Here is a 19,599-nt window from a genome sequence, read left to right as displayed (position 1 = left end):
TTTATAATTCAAATGAAAAATATTCTATTTTCCCACCCTCAACTACTAATCACAGATCAACTAAGCCAGTTAGCCATCATGTTTTTAATTTTTTAATTTTAATGGAAGACATTTTTTAAGTTTTTTAAAAGTTACAGATATTATATATAGGAAATCACTTTTTATAGAAAAGATAGTTTTTCTGTTTATCATTTTTCTTAACATGCTTTGAATAAAACAATCAATTTTATACATTGCTATAAGTATTCCCCATTTCCATTCTCAATTTTATTGATAAATCTACATTTAAAAATATCTTTAATAAGTAAAAATTATGGAGTGTTCATGTTACTATTTTACTGGCATGAAAGAAAGACATCACTGTTCCATCTCTTCAAGTGGCGAAATCAGTGGTTCACTGAGGTTCCGGTGGTTAAAAATGGAGAAGCACCGAAGACAGACATTCTTCGCAAGAGCAGGTTTTGTGCAACACCTGTTGTGTACCCACTGATCACAAGCATCACACTGAAACCAGGATATATACTTGTCCTTTTGAATAGGCTTGGGTGGTTCAGTGCTACCACAGGTATTGCACAAAATCTCATCAGCATCATTGATGGTATCAGAGACACTGTCCTCAAAGTCATTGTCATTTTCAACGTCATTCCCCTCCTCCTCCCCCTCTGAAAACATGTAAGGAATTGTCCTTTGACTGTCTTGGCTGTCATTGTCCGTCATGTCAATCACCACTGGATCGACGTCTTCGTCTCTGATGCCATCAAGTTTCCTGAGCTTTTCCTCAAACTCCCTTTCCACATGAGTCTCAAATTTAGCCCAGCGCTCCGCATCGATATGGGACTTGGCCTCCTCAAAAAGCTTGATAATGTCTTTTTTCTTGCAGCTAGAATTATGTCTAGCTACATAGCCTTTTAAGTAAGACCAAACCATTTCGATGGGATTGAGCTCACAATGGTAAGGAGGTGTTCGTAAAATCTCATGGCCATTAGCTGATGCAAGTTCGTCTATAATATACCTAGGAAGAGGTTTGTGTTGCTTCACCAAATCAAGCAGCTCGGCCTTTTTCATTTTCTTATCATACTGAACAATGCTCTTCTCCAGCCATGCCGAGATCTCTGACTTGTTGCTGTTAGTGTTTGGTACCCTTGAGTCAGGATCTAAGTGACTGTGATACGGAGCATTGTCCATTATGATTACAGACCGAGGAGGCAGTTTAGGGAGAAGTGTATCTCTGAACCACTCTGTAAAGTGCTCCTTATTCATCTCGTCATGATAATCAGAGCTGTTGGTTTTCGACTCAAATATAAGACCACATCCGGGGATTAGGCCTTGTTGAGAGGAGCCAACATCTAGGATTATCAATCTAGTACCCTTGCCAGAAGGGACTTTCCGATGGGTACCTTTACAGTGGGGCTCAAAGACAGACATGGACGTGCTGGGAACATCCAGCCAGTCACCCTTTACCACATGATTAGTGTTCAACCAAGTCTCATCTAGATATACAATATGACGCCCCTGCTGCCTAAACTTACGTATCTTACGAAGATATGTCATTCTCATGAGAACGATGTCCTCCCTCTCCGACACAGATCTTCGGCTTGACGCATTCTTGTAGAACCTGAAAAAAAAAATTTATATAAATATATACATTCACAATTGCATAACATTTAAGGGTTATTACACTGAAACATAATTGGGGCGCAAAGAACGTACTTTTAAATCTCAACTAAAAGTGGGTGTCAATAACATTCTATATTTGTCGCTTTAAGAGGATACCACATTTTGAAAGAGACTTCTGCAGGTTTATGTTTAAAAGGAACATTATAATAGTGATTGATGCATGTGATTTATTTTTCACATATGTTTAATAATTTGTAGCTATAAATTTGAATTGTGGTTTATTTGTTTTCAGACTATTTTGCTGATGACTACAGAGCAAAAAAATATTTCCAATATGTATAGACATGTCCTTCAATACTGAAATGTGTATTTAATGCAGGTAAATATTTCATTAATTCAAGTTATGAAAGTGTTTCAGATTTTTGAATCAATGATTTTTATGTTGTTTGTGCTGTATTTAGACACCTCTACCAAGAAATTTGTTTTGCATGCACACATACAAAAATAGAGGTTTTTATCCAACGCAATCATAGGTTTGAACGTTGTTTTCAATTTAGACTTGTGTGTATATATAATTGATAATTAAACATGTTAAAAGAGATGATTTAAGATACATGTACTACAAAACAATGGATTAAGTCCAAACATTATGAATGAAATTAATTACCGAAACCCCAGTAAACGCACTGTTCTCGACACTGTTGATATGGAAACGTCGATGTCTTTCTTTTTCAGAGCTTGCTGCAGACTTGGCATGGTCACTGACTGGGATTTCTTGTGCAGATCATAGATGGTCCTTCTCACCACACCTTTGTCGAAATCATCCAACTTCTGGTTCTTCTTGACAGTTTTCTGGACAGCAGCCTTATGAACTGCCTTCACCACATCCTGCACAGCATCATCACTGGCATCTGTATGGACATAACGTCGCAGTGTTGTTGGTTTAATCCCTGAAATTTCAATTGTCCATGTATTTCAGCATATAACATAAAAATGATAGAAAAAACTTGTATATAATTGTATAGAGTGGATTCAAGGTGGTTGGGGGCATTTATATATCTGCTTGTTTGCATAGTCATAAAAAATTGTTGTTCGACTTGCATAGCTTGACAATATATTTAAGGAATAACAGTACTGTAGTTGAAGAGTTGCCACCGTCAATTGTCGATTTGACGATCGCAAATGCAGTTTTACTGGTGATGCGTAGCGGAGACAGTAAAACGGAAATTTCAACTGTCAAATCAAAATTGACGGTGGCAACTCTTCAACTACAGTACTGTTATTCCGATTCTAATGCAATACAAAAAGAAATAATACGTTAGAGCTTGACAAAATGTATAAATTTCACATACAAAAAAATCCGCGAAACTTCTTGAATGATTTTGGCGCAAAAACGTCATGGCTAAGTGTGATGTCATTCAAATGAAAACTGACAAACTGAAGGTTATTATGTTACCTCTACGATTTAAATTCGGATAAAATCACATTAAAACGGCGAATTGGTTGTAGGTTTTGTTTTATTTTCGATAATATTGTAGTAATCGAACATTTGTTGATCCAATCAATTCAAAATGGCGGATCCCTCCTTAGTTAAGCCTGGTCAACTGTGGATTTGACGGTAACTTTTAGCCAATGAAAAAAATTGTTACATAAAAATTGCATTAGAATTCAAGTTTTCTTATCACCACTTAAATATTTATTAGATTTGCCCCAATTACATTATCTGAAACTTATCCTAATGTACACGTGATTCATCTAAAATTACTATATTTGGTGTATGTGGAAGGATTGGAATGGAACTCATGTCCAAGGGTACATCTGACCCTCGCTTCATTTTCATGTTTAATTGTTGATGTGTATTTACAGTTAACTGTTTTACCTGCAAATTTGCTATTGATGCCTTGACCTTATGAATTGATATTTATGAGGTTGAAAATATCTTTCATCAAGTTTTATCTATAGACATCATTTGGTTTGCACAATTATATGTTATTAAAAATAACAAGACCCCAATAATTGAGGTCTCCAACAAAGTTTGTCTGCTTTAAAATCATAATTGTTGATTTTATGCAAATAATTTTTCTTTTTTTTTCAGTTATGTAAAACTGAAATTTTTTTTAAAAAAATAAGTTAATTTTACCTGTTGCCTTTACTAGTCTTTTAATGGGATTTTGAAGTGCCCATGGTTTATTTTTCTCCTTCTCTCCCACAAAGAATTGGTAAACTTTCCTCAATAATTCTTTTGTCTGAAAAAAAACAACAACATTTTGTATATGATCAAAGGGAGGTAATCCATAGTAAGAATGGGATGTGATTGTTCTATATAAGATTCTTGTTACGTTTCATTTTTTAAAATGCAGAGGGTTTGGTAAAAATGACAGTGCACAAAGATTAAATTATGTACATGTAGTTATGTATAAAGATTGGAGTTGAATTTTTGTTATCGTGTAATGATCTTTGTATAAATGTTGTCGCTGATTAAACCAATTTTTAAGGTTATTTATAATTGCAAGACACTGACATGTTGTATGGCATTCTTAATCAACAGTTATCATTTATAATTATATATTATTGTTGTATACTAGTATATCAAAATATTTGTTCTAATGTAGCTGTGAAATTGATTTAAGGTACTGCATTTGTAGTAAAATTTAAATAATTTGAAAGATTTCTAATTTGTTCTAAGCACTTCTTGGTGATATTTATATTTTTCTTTTGTTGTAATTTTGTGAGTACATTATTAATTGTATTATTATGGTAGCTGTTTATTCCTTCATTACCATCAGTCATATAAGGCAGTATGGACGAGGTTTACAAATTAAAAGATAATGGAAAAGCATGGTGATTAAGAAAAAGAAAGGAAAATAGAAAACTTTTTTTTTTACTAAAAGATAAAAAAAATAATTATGTGTTAAAATTTAAAGAATATATAACAATGGCATGAAATTAATCATATAAATGAACACCACCCTATTCAGACCCTCATATGTAACTGGTAACCCAAACTATGTAGGAGTGTTGCCTTTCCTGTTAAAGAATTATGAGCAAAAAGTAGTTCTTGTTTTCTATGTCTTTTTATGCCCCGCCATAGTGGAGGGGTCATTAAGTTTTAACCTTGTCCATCTGTATGTTCGTCCCTCCGTACATCCCAAAAAAGTTTTCCGTTCTCTAAATTTAGTTTGCCTTAACCAAATTTTATGAAACTTATCCACAATGCTTATTACCACAAAACACAGATTGAGGTTTAATTTTGCTTTTACTATTCTAGAGTTATGCCCCTTTACAAATGGAAAAACTGCTGAATTTTATGTTTCTGTTCTCTAACTAAAGTTTGCCTCAACCAAATGTTATGAAACTTTGACACAATGCTTATTACCACAAAACTCAGATCAAGAAGAAATTTGGGTAGCGTCACTTTTACAGTTCTTGAATTATAGCCCTTAACTTTATATGCAAGTGGGGGCATCATCTGTGTCCCATAGACACATTCCCTGTTTATTTTTTTCTTATTATAAAATACCCATTTATAGGGAAATGTTCCGGCCTTTACCAGTGCTTAAATTTAAACCGATACTGTATGGATTCTTAACACTGCATAATAATAAAATTAACAGAAATGGATGCTGGTGGGAGACTAGAGCTTGAAACTCACCTCCAACACTCAAACATATTTAACAGGAGAATTAATGTTGTTTTGTTTTGTATTTTTCTTTTGGGGGGTGGGAGGGGGGATATTAAATTCCGCCATACTAAGTCCTTTTTATACGCCCCAAAAAATTTTTGCGGTCGTATATTGGTATGACGTTGGCGTCGTCGTCTGAAGACACATTGGTTTTCGCACTATAACTTTAGTTTTAAGTGAATGGATCTCTATGAAATTTTACAATAAGGTTAAATACCACAAAAGGAAGGTTGGGATTGATTTTGGGGGTTATGGTACCAACAGTTAGGAATAATGGGCCAAAAAGGGGCCAAAATAAGCATTTTCTAGTTTCCAGACAATAACTTGTGGAAAGGTGTATGGATCTCTCTGAAATTATACCACAAGTTTCCATACCACAAAGGGATGGTTAGGATTTGCTTTGGGGGGTTATGGCTCAAACTGTTTAGGAATTAGGGGCAAAAAAGGGGGGAAAACAAGGTTGTCCTGGTTAATGGACAAATACTTTAGTACAAACCATAATTTAAAGCAGTGTAAGGGAGATAAATCAAATACATCATTTGAATTACCTCCCTTACACTGATTTTAAATTATGTATAAAATAATGGTTAATGTACAATTAAGACAATTTAAAACAGTGTGAGGGAGGTAATCCAAATACAACGTTTTGATTATTTCCCTTACACTGCTTTTAAATTATGTTTAAAGAAATGCATATTTATTAAGGAAGACCAGTAAAAATATCTGCAAATGTTGCATCTTTTTTTTTTACCAAAAAATCCATATGAAAGATTTGACACCATATTTTAAATTCTATTATAAAATAGATTAAGTTAGCACTATGGTAAATTTAAATGGGTAATTATGGTTGCAAACTCCATTGGAAATTTAATTTGAATTGAGATTATCACCATATCTTGAGGGAAAGAATTTTTTTGGGGATAAAGGGTGGGGGGGGGGAATAAAAAGAAATTGTGGGGTAAATTTTGTCTTATTTCAGATTTCAGAAGTTAAAAGAATTATTCTTCAAATATTATCTTTTTTTCAAATTTCAAATATTGAAAAATTTCAAGAAGTAATCTTTAATTGCACAGTATGGCGCATTAGATTTGTAAAATCTTTGACAACATGTATTTATTTGTTTATTTGTTATGCCGAATCTGACCGTGTATTTAGATTTTTAATTTTGGGTCCAGTTTTCAAATTGGTCTACATTAAGGTCCAAAGGGTCCAAAATTAAACTTAGTTTGATTTTAACAAAAATTGAATATATGGGGTTCTTTGATATGCTGAATCTAAACATGTATTTAGATTTTGATTTTGGGCCCAGTTTTCAAGTTGGTCCAAATTGGGGTCCAAAATTAAACTTTGTTTGATTTCAACAAAAATTGAATATTTCGGGTTCTTTGATATGCTGAATCTAACCCTGTATTTAGATTTTTTATTTGTGGGCCCCGCTATCAAATTGGTTCATTTTGAGGTCAAAAGAGTCCAAAATTAAACTTTGTTTGATTTCATCAAATATTGAATTATTTGGGTTCTTTGATATGCCAAATCTAACAGTGTATTCAGATTTTTAATTTTGGGTCATGTTTTTTAAATTGGTCTACATGAAGGTCCAAAGGGTCCAAAATTAAACTTAGTTTGATTTTAACAAAAATGGAATTCTTGGGGTTCTTTGATATGCTGAATCTAAACAGGTGTTTAGATTTTTGATTATGGGCCCAGTTTTCAAGTTGGTCCAAGATGGGGTCCAAAATTATACTTTGTTTGATTTCAACAAAAATTGAATAAATGGGGTTCTTTGATATGCTGAATCTAACCATATATTTAGATTTGTTATTTGTGGGCCCCGTTATCAAATTGGTCCACATTGAGGTCAAAAGGGTCCAAAATTAAACTTTTTGTTTGATTTCATCAAAAATTGAATTCTTTGGATTCTTTGATATGCTGAATCTAACCATGTATTTAGATTTTGGATATTGGACCATAATTAGTAAATTAAAATTTTTTAAGTTCTTAGACCACATTCATTCTGTGTCAGAAACCTATGCTCTGTCAAATATTTAATCACAATCCAAATTCAGAGCTGTATCAAGCTTGAATGTTGTGTCCATACTTGCCCCAACTGTTTAGGGTTGGACCTCTGTGGTCGTATCAAGCTGCGCCAAGCGGAGCATTTTATTAATATTTGGGAAAACATTCATGAACTAATAGTTTATGCTTCATTTTCCTTGACCCCTTGGCTCCATCTCTTAAAAAGGGTCAGTCAAATGTGTTTGCATATCATTGATATGTAGCAAAGTATTTTTATTGGTATTAATATTGATTTTGTTATCAGTAAATTAAAATCAAACTAAATATTATGGTTTTACAAATATGTAATTTAATGGATCTACAATTTTGTCGATACCTGTTTCTTGGCATTGCACAGGGTCATGTTTTTATTGGATGTTTGATGTGTACAGTTTGATAATATCGTCTTAGATGCATGACTGTTGTCGAGCCTGCAGCTTTTGTCGCAGAAAGCTCGACACAGGGATAGTGATATGGCGGTGGCACTAACTAATTTCTTTAAAGCTTTATATTTAAGAAGGTAGAATACCTGGATCCTTCATACTTTGTATATAGATGCCTTATGTTATGGAGTTTGAGTATGTCATATGTCCATTGACCTTTACCTCATTTTCATGGTTCGGTGACTACTTGAAAAAAAGTTAAGAAATTTTAGTATTCTTAATTTCTCTCTTATTATGAGTAAAATGATAACTTTGTTTGGTATGTCCATACCTTGCAAGTGTCTCAGACAGTTTTGACGATGACGTCATTTAATAGATCAGTGAACAAGGTTAAGTTTTGGTGGTCAAGTCCATATCTCAGATACTATAAGCACAAGGTCAACTATATTTGGTGTATGGAATGATTGTAAGGTGTACATGTCCAACTGACAGGTGTCATCTGACCTTAACCTCATATTCATGGTTCATTGATCAATGATCAGTTTTCCTGGTTTAGTTTGTTTCTTATATTTGCAATAGGTAGCATATAGACTACATGTATATTTAAAGCATATTTGGTATATGGAATGATTGTAAGGTGAACATGTATTTCAAGTTTGGTTTATCTGACTTTTGACCTCATTTAATTGGATTATGTTATGTTTATGTGATAGTTGTAGTAGAGCTTAATAATTAGAACCATCAACATAATATCAATGTTTAGTAAAGAAGAAGAGACATTTCAATGTGCACTCTTGTATTTATTAGTTGTTATTGGCTTTGAACTAGCTGTCAGTAACTGCTAGTACTCTGAGATCTGTACTTAGTGTCTTTTTGGTTGTTGGGATGTACAAGTACACTGCCATGTTTACTTTATGTTTTTATACGCCCATTTGCGGGACGTCACATATTATGGTATACCGTTGTCCGTCTGTCCATCCGTCGTCAACATGTCGGACATTAACTCAAAAACGCTTTACCCAATTTGCATAAAACTTTGGTGATATGTTTATATCTATTGAAGTGAGCTCCCTTTCAATTTTTATAAATTTTAGATTTTATGTTTCTGAGTTATGGGGTTTTATTCATTAAAAAAAGGGGGATTTTCCAGTTTTCGGACAATATAAACTTAAGAATGCTTTCACCAACTTGCAAGAAATTATGGTGAATTGTTTATATCTATTGACATGAGCTCCCTTCCGATTTTTATATTTTTAAGATTTTACGTTTCCAAGTTGCAGGGTTTTATTCATAAAAAAAAGAGTGATTTTCCAGTTTTCGGACAAATAATCAAAAATGCTTTCAGTAGTTCTTAGGAAACTTGGTGAATTGTTTATATCTATTGGTGTAAGCTTTGTTTAGAATTTTATAAATTTCACATTTTACATTTCTGAGTTATTGGGTTTTATTCATTAAAAAAGGAGGGATTTTCCAGTTTTGGGACAATAACTCAAAAATGCTGTCAGCAATTCTCATGAAACTTTGGTGAATTGTTTATATCTATTGATGAAAGCTCCTTTACATTTTAATAAATTTCTAATATGACATTGAGAATTAATTGAACTTTAATTGTTTATAGTCTGACAACAGATTTACTAAGTATTGCGCAACACTACAGTGTATTGCACAACAGCAAGAAATCTTTAATTGAATATAAATTCAATTCATATAACCAATTTCAAGTCCTTTGACTACATTTATTCAGAAACCTATAATATGTCCAATTTTTAATACACTTCAAATTCAGACATGTATCAAGCTTGAATATTGTGTTCATTTTTGCCCCAACTGTTCAGGGTTGGACCTATGCAGGCATATCCAGCTGCGCTCAGCGAAGCAGTTTATTGTTAGAAGTATTTCTATTTGTACCCATCTAATGAATTCAGCCTTTTTTTCATGATTTTATAGTTTGTTCTTATATTGTACTGTTACACCACCGTCTAAGGTCAGGGGAGGGTGGGATCCCACTTACATGTTTAACCTTGCCACATTCTGTATGTATGTGCCTATTCAAAGTCAGGAGCCTGTAATTCAGTGGTTGTTGTTTGTTGCTGTGTTACATATTCGTATTTTTTCATTCATTCGTTTGTAGATTTATTAGGCATTGAGTTTTCTGGTTTGATTTGTCTTACAATTGTCATTTCAGGGTCTTTTATATTTGACTATGCGGTATGGGCTTTGCTCATTGTTGAAGGCCGTACAGTGGCATATAGTTGTTAATTTTTATATAGTATAACAGATTACTATAATTATGATAATTTGAATTTTATTGACTTTATTTTTAAGGTGAACATGAATGAAGCTAGAAATATTAAAATTAAAGGCCTGTTTCTCAAAAATACTATATGAATATTTAAATTAAAAGGGAGGGGGGGGGGGGGTATGTTTATTTCTTACAAAAGTATTCTGATTCCAAATTTGATGAAGAAAAAAATATTGTCAAGCAGAACAAAAATTTTGAATCCAGATTTATCCATACCTTAAATTTAGAAAAAATAATAAAAATAATTAAATTGTTATTGTCGAAAAAAATATACCCCCCCTCCCCCCAACCCACCACTTTTGAAGTGACATGGTTACTCCCCTAGTGTAACCAGAAAAAGTAACTGTTATACTGTTGGGCTGTTTTTAGCTCTTTGATTGGGTTGTTGTCTCTTTCACACATTCTCTGTATCATTCCCAATTTCATGACAATTTGCTTTTGTGTCATTGATATAAATGATCTGTGAAGTATGATTTCTCAAGAGGTTGTGGGTTTGTCTTTGATCTCATTTTGATTTTTACTGCATACTTGAAAAATTGATTTTGCAGCTTTAAATTTAATCATGTTGCACAGCATTAATGATTAGGGTTCAAGACTGGACTGGTTGACATTGAGTCAGCTAAATGTATGTGTATAAGGTAGGTTTAAAATTTTCAAGTTCTGATTGATAGGGATGGACATAGTCATAGGCATAGGTAAAGGAACAGAGATTCAGGGACTTACTGTCCAGCACTCTGTTGTCACTGATTTGGAGAGAGAAAAACCTGCACCATTTGTGCAATTCTACTATGCATTTAAACACTTATGTTCAGTAATATTAACATGGACAGTCGACCTTCGGGCTTCCCATGGATAGAAGCAAGTGCCTGTGTTATGAACAGTTCCCAGATTATTTGTCTGCTTTTTTTTTTTATTTGTTTTGTGTTTAAATTTCGTATTTCTTTTTATTTCTTTTGTTTAAAAGTATTTACCTGTAGGTTTCTGACTACATTTTTGTTTTTAGGTGGCATTTTTAGTTTGGAATAATTATAGTTCGATAAATTCAGTAATATTTATATTTTCTTCTTTGTTTATGGTAGTCTATCGTCTGCTATAGAATATTTCTCTGGACTTACCTTATAAATGATGAAAAGATCCGAGTGGCCCCGAAAAATATGCAAATTGCCTGAACGTGAAACTCCACGACAACACTTCCGGTAATAACAATGTCGGATTCCACCATTGAAAACAATCTAGGATAATGTGAAGGTCAGGATTATACAGTGCAAACACAATAAAAGGTAGGACAGTTGTGGATATTTGGAAAGGATTTTTATTCCGCTTATTGAAAAACGTCATCTCGAGTGAACGCGGCTGATATTTAAAAAAATTTATACAAAAAACACGGTGCCAATTTTACATGACGGCGACTATAGTAATGACCTCCCCACCCCCAAACTGCACCAACACTAGTCCAAATAATTATGCCGTCTTGCAAGGCTATTTTTATTTTTTTTCTGTGACGCCTTCGTCGTAGGAAGGCGTCACAGAAAAAAATTAAAATAGCCTTTCAAGACGTCATAATTATTTGGACTACACCAACCCCCTCAACTGATAAATAATGACTGCGCTGAAATTTTGCTTTGCATTGGCAAAACATCTCATTAAATCTAATGACAGCTGTTAATCAATAATCAAATGATACTCTTTTAAATACATTTGTGATCTTGTTGTATATTCTGTTGGATATTGAAGAAAATATCTACACAATTCCTTTTTTTTACCTAAACGGGGGTTTGACCAACAGTCCCCGGAAACCATTCAAGGGAAGCAACTTAGTCTGCAGACGATGTTAGGGAAAATATCAAAATTGTAAAAAAATATAAATTAAAAGTTGGTATTTTTTAACTTAATGAAATTATATGAGTCGACATGAAATTTAAAGAGACACAATTATATATAAATCTTCATGTTTATCAATATGTCTTGTTTCTTAATTGTAAAATAAATTTTATTGAAAAGCTAAAACGAAAAAATATTGTTCTTCCATTTATTCAGAAATTTGCAATTTACCGTTGCGACACTTCCGGAACATGTGTTTTCGCGCTTCCGTCACTCCATTGACGCATGAATCCATGAATCGGTAATTTCCCCAGCACTCCTGTCAACAAAGAGGTAAGAGAAACATATGAATGAAACATATACAACGTATAATAATTTATGAAATACATATTTATATGGTTTACGACTAAGATGGAGAGACTTTAAAGCTTTTCTTAGAAGTTATACAATTTGAATCTTTTAACTTTACTGTTTTCAGCATGTGGACCACATTTGAACTCCCATCCATACATTTGAATCAGATACTTTACTCTGCCTCATGATGAAAATAATGATGAGACTCTTTCAAATTCACAGCGACGTTATAGTTGACATTTTTTTAATTGGAAAAAAGGGGGGTGGCAAGGCTTTATTACAAATTCAGTGTTTCAGAATCTTAGTGCCTTCTGGGTAATATTTTCAAAAGCGTACACCAAAACGTTGTGATCGGTTTAAAATGTACTAAATAATAGAAATTAAACCAATGACGTACCGTTATCTTAAAATTATTTGATGTACGAATAATGAGATTACCGATATTCCTTTAGATTCTGAAAAGGCGAATTGGTGATAGATAAAAATAAAACCAATAGACATTATACAATAATACAATGCTATAATTAGTTTATTTTGCTTCAGCGATAAAGACGCTCTTGAGCGGTAGTATTTTCTTAAATACCATGAGAACTTTCAATGAATTATAATTTATTTTGAATGTATAAAATGCCAAAGAACTAACCCTAGTGAGCTTATGCCAAATACATAACCCCTAACAAATATACAACTCCATGTGAACACCATATTCAAATTACCTTATGGTATGCTCTTAGTATTCTAAAAATAAGATGATGTGGTCTTGATCTTGATAGGAATACGGTGATACATCCAAGGATATTAATACACAGCGCGTGCGTCAAGTAATTTACTTAAGTGGGGCCCCCCTTACAATTTCACTAAAGGTTTAAGCTGGTTCTTCTGCTGTCTGAATTTTGATGAAGATATCCGGTGGTAGTTGGTTCCAGTCTTTAATGGTATTTGGAATGAAACTGTATTTTAATGTGTCTGTTTTTGTTTGAAGTCTAAGGAAATGTTGGCTGTGCATGTTCTTGGTTGTCCTTGATGGTTTTTTCAGTTGGTCAGAAGGTAAGTGGTATGATTGCCAATGAGATAACTCTCTACCAGAGACCAAATGACATAGAAGTTAACAACTACAGTATATGTCACTGTACAGCCTTCAACAATGAGCAAAACCCATACCGCATAGTAAGCTATAAAAGGCCCTGAAAAGATCAAATGTAAAACAATCCAAATGAATAAACTAACAGTCTTCACACTTAACCACAAGTCCTACGACCCAGGCTTGTAAAATTCTTCTCTACAAGCCAACAGAATCCAACTAAAATTTTCAAAAAATTGAGCTTCAGGCTTGTGGACTCAAAACTTTATTGTGAAGGCTGAACTAACAACCTGATTTATGTTCAAAACAATAAACAAAAAACAAATATGATACACAGAAACATACAACAACCACTGAATTACAAGCTCCTGTTAATTCACTTAAAATTGAAAATAGGTAAGGTTGACCTTTGATGAATTTTAATATTATTTTTATGTTCCTAGTGGTCAGATAGCTCCTAATGTTTGCTACATATTTGTACACCCCTGGCTTTGAAACGTTCCTTTTGAAGGTATACCCAGGAAACTGAAAGCGCCTCGGATATTTCACACATATAAAGTGTTATTTTCATTTAAGAAAGATTCAGATTGGTTGTACATTTGACAGTTGAATTATTACACTAAAGCATTTTCCAATATTTATGTTGCTGTAGACTTCTACAGAACAGCACTAGTTGATGTAAGTACAGACAGTAATGCCAATATTGTTGTGTATATTTCTACTCAGTCATATATATTTTCATAGTTAAATCATAAAGATGCCTTCTGATGCAAAAAAAAAGAGAGAACAAAAGAAAAAGGATGCTGCAAAAGGCAAAAACAAAAAGAACCCAAAAGAAAATGGTGCAGCTGAATTAAATGGAGATACAGAAGTAAATGGATACACAAATGGAGTAACAGCAAATGGACATGCAGGTATGATTTGTCTGATATAATCCTTTACTGCTTTTAATGATAAATTGTTGTTCCTCCCATGGTCAAAAGAAATTACCATTTTCGTGTAAAACTTTAAGGTGGTACTAAAGACCTAAGACAAATAAAATTTAAAATAGGTACATGTATTCTTTAGAGGTCACCACACCTCAAAAAGATAGGGGAGAAGTGATTCTGGCTGGCATATAAACAGAGAGAAGGCTTGATGTGGTATGGAGACTTCAAGGGAAGTGAATGAGTAAAGGAGCATGTGATTTAAACATTCATGTCGTGTGAATCCTTAAATCAACTAAATAGGTTTTTTTATCAAACTGCAATTTGATAGAGAAGTTGCAGAATCACATTAAAAGGCGTCATAGGGCTTTTAAAATTTCTCCTGGAGGTGTTTTTTAGGGGGGAAAGGGTGAAATTATTGCTTGCTTTGTCTGTTGTGAGCTCTAATGCTGATTAAAAGGGTCACACCAATTTTGAAAATATACATCAATAATTACATGTTTGTAGTTCTCATCAGGTTCAAGATGAATATATGATAAAATGACTGCATCTAGATACATGAAAGTGTATTATTAGATAACTTATTTTTGTTGTGTTGTATGTAAATTTTTCTACTATTTTTATGAAATTTAATAGTTAATGAAATTGAAGAGGAACTGGAAGCCATGACATTATTGGCGAAACACAGAGCTTGTACAGGAGTGTTGGCTTCCCATCCTGACAGTCGTGATGTCCACATACATAACTTGTCCATTACTTTCCACGGTGTGGTATTGCTGGATGATACCAAGCTTGAGTTAAACGTTGGAAGAAGATATGGTCTTATAGGTCTTAATGGTTGTGGTATGTAATAATATATAAAGATATAATATTGAACTTGTGGTCTGGTGTGTCTTAATCTTTTTTGTATTAATAGACTTTCTATTATACTTGAACAAATTTGCATATTTTTCAGGAAAAGTTGTTGCTCAAACTGAAAGAGAGACACTTTAAATTGTACAGACTGTTTTCACATTATGAACTTCCTCTAAAAGGCATAAACTTTCTACACCTTTAAAGCTTTTTTGTATACATGTACAGTGTATTTGAAATTCTCCAAATAGTAGAACATTCAGGAAGTATGTGATGACACAAGTATTCATTGAAGTAAAATTTTGAATTCATGTTATGATTTATATGTACATTTGTATAAAAGACTTGTGTAGTCTGCAAATTCTACCCTTCCAGATCCCTTTGTATTCATTGTAATTAATAATTACTGGTAATTACAATCTGATTAAAATACAGATCCTGTGTCGGAGCTTTGCTTACCAAGATCTGACAACACTACGTTTTACTTTCATTACATCAGCCAATGATATGTCAGTCTTCAAATTTTTGAAGGTGTTTATTAATCTGACAAAACCAGAGGATCCCTAAAGGTCTTTAAAACAGAAAGTAGAACTGGTGGAGCGTTTTCAGATCCTTGTAAGCAAAGCTTGGACACAGGATCTGTATTTTAATCAGATTGCGGTAATTTACAAATTCTGGCTGCTTTCCAATGCAGGTCTAATGTTATTCTTATTCCTGATTATCTCTCCATCCACTTATGTATAACCTCGGTATGGAGTATGTAATAAGTGGTTATTCTAGGATTTATCTTCAATTGTATAACAACATTGTCTTTTAACATGTTTAAGAACATATCCACACAAAATCTAACAAATGCTGTCATAAAATGACCAACATTGTCACTGCACAATATAGGAATATTACAAACCTTCAGACCACTGGGGGTAGGAAACATCAAGATAAAATGATTTACATTGTCACTGCACAATATAGGAATATTACAAACCTTCAGATCACTGGGGGTAGGAAACATCAAGATAAAATGATTTACATTGTCACTGCACAATATAGGAATATTACAAACCTTCAGATCACTGGGGGTAGGAAACATCAAGATAAAATGATTTACATTGTCACTGCACAATATAGGAATATTACAAACCTTCAGATCACTGGGGGTAGGAAACATCAAGATAAAATGATTTACATTGTCACTGCACAATATAGGAATATTACAAACCTTCAGACGACAGGGGTAACATCAAGATAAAATGACCAACATTGTCACTCCACAATATAGGAATATTACAAACCTTCAGACCAAGGGGGGTAACATCAAGATAAAATTACCAACATTGTCAGTGCACAATATAGGAATATAACAAACCTTCAGACCACTTGGGGTACCATCAAGATCAAATAATGTTAGATAATTTGGCAGGAATAATGTATGGACAAAAAGCTCATGCATAACCAGGACAATACCTCCATTTGAATCACTGCCACAAATACATTTAAATTTTGAAAAATGTTAAACCTGTATTAAGAAAAGTAAGTTTAAAATGTTTTATTTTCAACAGTTCTTATTTCATATAAATAAGACATAATCTTCCTACTACAATGAAGGTAATCGGGTAAAAGACCTAATATTTTATTATGTTGCTTATATTCTGTAAAACTAACAAATGACAGTTTTGAAATTACTTCAATTGTGCAGGGTTATAAATAGATTTTATTATTATAGGTAAATCATCCTTACTGTCAGCCATAGAAAATTGTGAAATACCTATACCAGATCATATTGATATCTTTCACCTTCGTAGAGAGATGGCACCTAGTGAAAAAACAGCATTACAAGCTGTTTGTGATGTCGATAAAGAGAGAATACGTCTAGAACACGAGAGCGAAGTTCTAGCAACTAAAGATGATCAAGGTATATATTATATTGTTCTGTCAAGGGTGTAGTACCACTGCATTTTTTGCATCATCATATTTCACCACAGCATTATCAGAACGTACTGCAACACTTGATTTTTATGCCCCCACCGTCACCTGAGGTGGCATTAAGTGTTACCCTTGTCCGTCCGTACGTATGTCACGAAATTGGTTTCCGTTCTATAACATTAGTTTGCATCAACCAATTGTTATGAAACTTATACACAATGCATCATCACATTTCACCACAGCATTATCAGAACGTACTGCAACACTTGATTTATAAACTAATTGTACCGACTGAAGTAGACACTTAAGTGTATAAATCATGTAAAAAATCTTTCGTCAGATGTACTTTGAATTTTAGGCTGAAATTAGCCCTTACCGGACCTTCTCCTTTCCTACACTTACCTGTGGTGGTTGAATACATACGTAGTCTGCTGCCTAATACTAGTGTTTCGTACTAACAGACTGGTAATTTTGTGTTATGAATAGCAAGACACTAGTGTTTTGTACTAACAGACTCGTAATTTTGTGTTATGAATAGCCAGACAAGCAAGAACAAAAAAAGAATTTGTCTAGTAATTTTCCCCCTAGGAAATTCCCTGTGATAAATGAATCTTCTTTAAAAATAGCAACCAATCAGAATGGTATTCAATTGCTTTATAATATCTTATTTGGAAAGGAATTGATTATCTCGACTTATGGAGTATTGGCAATTATGAAATGTGAATACCTTAAACATTGCTGTCTAAAAAATAAATATGTGGTTCTGGTTTTGGCCTAAGAGGATTATGTAAGACTCAGGCCTGTCCTTGTGCTTGTCTAATTAATGAAATGTAAATACCTGGCCTGGGTACTTTAAACATTGCTGCCTATATGTGGTTCTAGTTTTGGCCTAAGAGGATTATGTAAGACTCTGGCCAGTCTTTCTGCTTGTCTAGCTAATGAAATGTAAATACCTGGCCTGGGTACTTTAAACATTGCTGCCTATATATGGTTCTAGTTTTGGCATAAGAGGATTATGTAAGACTCTGGCCAGTCTTTCTGCTTTTCTAGCTAATGAAATGTTAATACCTGGCCTGGTTACTTTAAACATTGCTGCCTATATGTGGTTCTAGTTTTGGCCTAAGAGGATTATGTAAGACTCTGGCCAGTCCTTGTGCTTGTCTAGTTAATGAAATGTAAATACCTGACCTGGGTACTTTAAACATTGCTGCCTATATGTGGTTCTAGTTTTGGCATAGTAGGATTATGTAAGACTCAGGCCAGTCCTTCTGCTTGTCTAGCTAATGAAGTATAAATACCTGGCCTGGGTATTTTTAACATTGCTGCCTATATGTGGTTCTAGTTTTAGCATAAGAGGATTATGTAAGACTCCTGAAGGCCAGTCCTTCTGCTTGTCTAGCTAATGAAATATCAGTATTAAAAGTCTGAGGTGGTAAGGTTTATCAGAAAATTTCAACAACTGACCCTGAACAATTTTTGTCATGTGGTCTGCATGATATGTTTAAATTAAATTTGATCATTTGCGTTCTATGCTCTCAAGCTTTTTATACGACCGCAAAATTGGAATTTTACCATAAGGTTCAATACCACAAAAGAAAGGTTGGGATTGATTTTGGGGGTTATGGTACCAACAGTTAAGGAATTGGGGGCCAAAAATAAGCATTTTTGTAACTTCCAGACATAACTTGTGTGTTAGTGTATGGATCTCTCTGAAATTGTACCACAATGTTCCATATCACAAAGGGAATGCTGGGATTGATTTTGGGGGTAATTGCCTCAAAATTTTAGGAATTAGGGGCAAAAAACAAGCATTTTTCTAGTTTCAGGACAATAACTTGTGTGCAAGTGTATGGATCTTTATGAAATTGTACTACAAGGTTCCATATCACAAAGGGAAAGCTGGGTTTGAGTTTGGGGGTAATTGCCCTAAACATTTAGGAATTTGGGGCAAAAAAGGGGCAAAAAAACAAGCATTTTTCTAGTTTCCAGACAATAACTTGTGTTCAAGTGTATGATCTCTCTGAAATTGTACTGCAAGGTACCATACCTCAAAGGGAAGGCTGGGATTGAGTTTGGGGGTGATGAATCATAAGGGGGTTCAAAAAATTTGGGGGAGGGATTTTTTTTTCTTCCTTTTTTTCCTTTTTTTTTTCTTAAAATTTTCCATTTTAAATTGGTTATTTCTGATTTATATATAAAAGCAAATAATAATGATATGGTTTGAATAGGTAAATTAAAAATTTATAAGTTCTTAGACCACATTCATTCTGTGTCAGAAACCTATGCTGTGTCAAATATTTAATCACAATCCAAATTCAGTGTATATCAAGCTTGAATGTTGTGTCCATACTTGCCCCAACTGTTCAGGGTTCGACCTCTGCGGTCGTATCAAGCAGCGCCCAGCGGAGCATTTTATTTTATTTCTCTCTGTTTTGAAAAATGAATGCAAATTATTCATTACATCAATGCATTTTGTTTTTGATCAACTTTTTTCTTGTATATTAATTACCACATGGATGTTGCAGTTCTTAGAATCTCATGTCAGATTACTGGGTGTCAATTAAGCAATGATGTTTATTTTTAAAATCTCATGTCATATTACG

General features: G+C 33.6%; 3 protein-coding genes across 4 annotated transcripts in view; 1 reads left to right on the top strand and 2 right to left on the bottom strand.

The window, feature by feature from the left end:
• Nucleotides 1–11,864, bottom strand: part of LOC127731074 (4-trimethylaminobutyraldehyde dehydrogenase-like) — a 51,749-nt gene extending 39,885 nt beyond the window's left edge. The window contains exon 1 of one of the 2 annotated variants that reach the window (XM_052239938.1): nt 11,803–11,864. The gene's annotated coding sequence lies outside the window, so the exon portion shown is untranslated. Of the gene's footprint in view, nt 1–11,735 lie in introns of both variants that reach the window. The other variant, XM_052239937.1, reaches the window with a different exon arrangement.
• Nucleotides 134–5,921, bottom strand: LOC127731076 (uncharacterized). Its single transcript, XM_052239940.1, has 3 exons — nt 3,758–5,921; nt 2,285–2,567; nt 134–1,615 (listed from the first exon to the last, which is right to left on the bottom strand). The coding sequence occupies exons 2-3, from the start codon at nt 2,371–2,373 to the stop codon at nt 358–360; spliced, it is 1,347 nt and encodes a 448-aa protein (XP_052095900.1). The 5' UTR covers nt 2,374–2,567; nt 3,758–5,921; the 3' UTR covers nt 134–357.
• A 225-nt stretch (nt 11,865–12,089) lies between the features above and the next one.
• LOC127731073 (ATP-binding cassette sub-family F member 2-like) overlaps nt 12,090–19,599 on the top strand; it is a 33,650-nt gene continuing 26,140 nt past the window's right edge. The window contains exons 1-4 of the mRNA XM_052239936.1: nt 12,090–12,193; nt 14,040–14,209; nt 14,858–15,064; nt 16,797–16,985. Coding sequence (XP_052095896.1) covers nt 14,053–14,209; nt 14,858–15,064; nt 16,797–16,985 — 553 coding nt within the window. The 5' untranslated portion in view covers nt 12,090–12,193; nt 14,040–14,052. The remainder of the gene's footprint in view (nt 12,194–14,039; nt 14,210–14,857; nt 15,065–16,796; nt 16,986–19,599) is intronic.

This window comes from Mytilus californianus, unplaced genomic scaffold (assembly GCF_021869535.1).
Source record: "Mytilus californianus isolate M0D057914Y unplaced genomic scaffold, xbMytCali1.0.p SCAF_2, whole genome shotgun sequence".
Lineage (NCBI taxonomy): Eukaryota > Metazoa > Mollusca > Bivalvia > Mytilida > Mytilidae > Mytilus > Mytilus californianus.
This window is presented reverse-complemented; position numbering and strand designations above follow the sequence as displayed.